The 1,421-nt window shown below is 35.5% G+C and overlaps 1 protein-coding gene across 2 annotated transcripts in view; it reads left to right on the forward strand.

The window, feature by feature from the left end:
• Nucleotides 1-1,421, forward strand: part of wt1a (WT1 transcription factor a) — a 20,427-nt gene that overhangs the window by 2,999 nt on the left and 16,007 nt on the right. For both annotated transcript variants that reach the window (XM_016483724.1, XM_016483725.1), the window contains exon 2: nt 41-163. In XM_016483724.1, the coding sequence (XP_016339210.1) occupies nt 41-163 (123 nt within the window). The remainder of the gene's footprint in view (nt 1-40; nt 164-1,421) is intronic.

Below are 1,421 nucleotides of genomic sequence, written 5' to 3' on the forward strand. Positions count from 1 at the left end.
TTATATATTTGCAATATTTCTGACTTCATATCTGTCACAGGTTACGGCCCTGTTTCTTTTGATGGAGCCACAAACTACGGACACACACCTTCCCACCACACCTCGCAGTTTCCCAACCACTCCTTCAAACTTGAGGACCCCATCACGCAGCAAAGCAACATGGGTAAACACACACACCATGCACTAAATTACATTTTATAGTGTTTGTACAAACGCACATATTGGAGGAGATTCTAATCTGCAAACACTTTCTGCGTGTTTGAGATCTGGCCCTTGCTCTTTGCACTTACAGAGCGATCTCTGTAGTGTCTTTCAGGGGGCACGTTGCACAAAACGTTCCATTGCTGAACAGTAAATCAGCCTACACTTTTTTTCTCCCCATAGTCCTCTGCTCTTACGCATGTCATAATGTTAAACATCAGCAAACAGCTAACCGGACGATTTGGTGTTCACTGTGCCGCAGTAAATTCTCCCTGAGGTCTCCGCGCTTGTGGCAATGCGAGATGCCTTTTGGAATGTTTAGAAATACCATGGGACGCATTCACAATACGGGGGCCGGATGAGCCAAAGCAGCGATTCCTCATTTGCACTTTGAAACGGAGAGCGAGAGGTCTGCGTGCTTTATGGCTTCAAAGATAGTCAGCCTGTTGTTTTCATAACTGCTAAGTGTACTCGGCTGCGTCTCCATAACCCTCCCTCACGCTCATATTCTCTTTGTAAGACGGACTACGCCACACATGCTCGATCATGCGTTTCGCTGGAACAGCAACGTTATGATACTCTGAGCATCCAGGCATGGATATTTTCCATCAGGGACTCAAGACAAACAGAGTGCACAAATGTTAATTCCCGTTAATTAAACTCTGCGGAGAATTATTAAAAACAAAATGTATTAAAACACAATCACACAATGTGGTTAACCAAAGAGTGATAGAGGTGAAATATTAGAACATTTCTTGTTATTAAGGATAATTTGTTATTTGATATTTGTTATCTTCAAAACATTTTCTTCTTTACCTTTTGCATAGGTACTAAATCAAGTCATGTTTATTTAAAATAATTAATTTATTTAAAACAAAGTTCTGCACAACTTAGAACAAAACTTTGACAACATATTATATATATATATATATATATATATATAAATCTATATATGTATATATATATATATATAAATGTATATAGTATAATATTTATATTAATACTAAAGTAAATTTAACACCATGACAAGAAAATAGGAAAAATATTACATCCAAAAAGACAGAGTAATAAATAAAACAGAAAAGTTAACAAAAATATCTATTTTTAACATTTTATAATTATTTTTACAATATTTATATGTTTATATTAATATTCAGATACATTTAAAACCATGACAATAAGATACATATAAAACCCCAAAAGACCATTAAATAATACAC

The sequence above is a fragment of the Sinocyclocheilus anshuiensis genome, unplaced genomic scaffold (assembly GCF_001515605.1).
Source record: "Sinocyclocheilus anshuiensis isolate Anshui unplaced genomic scaffold, SAMN03320099.WGS_v1.1 scaffold1102, whole genome shotgun sequence".
Classification (NCBI taxonomy): domain Eukaryota; kingdom Metazoa; phylum Chordata; class Actinopteri; order Cypriniformes; family Cyprinidae; genus Sinocyclocheilus; species Sinocyclocheilus anshuiensis.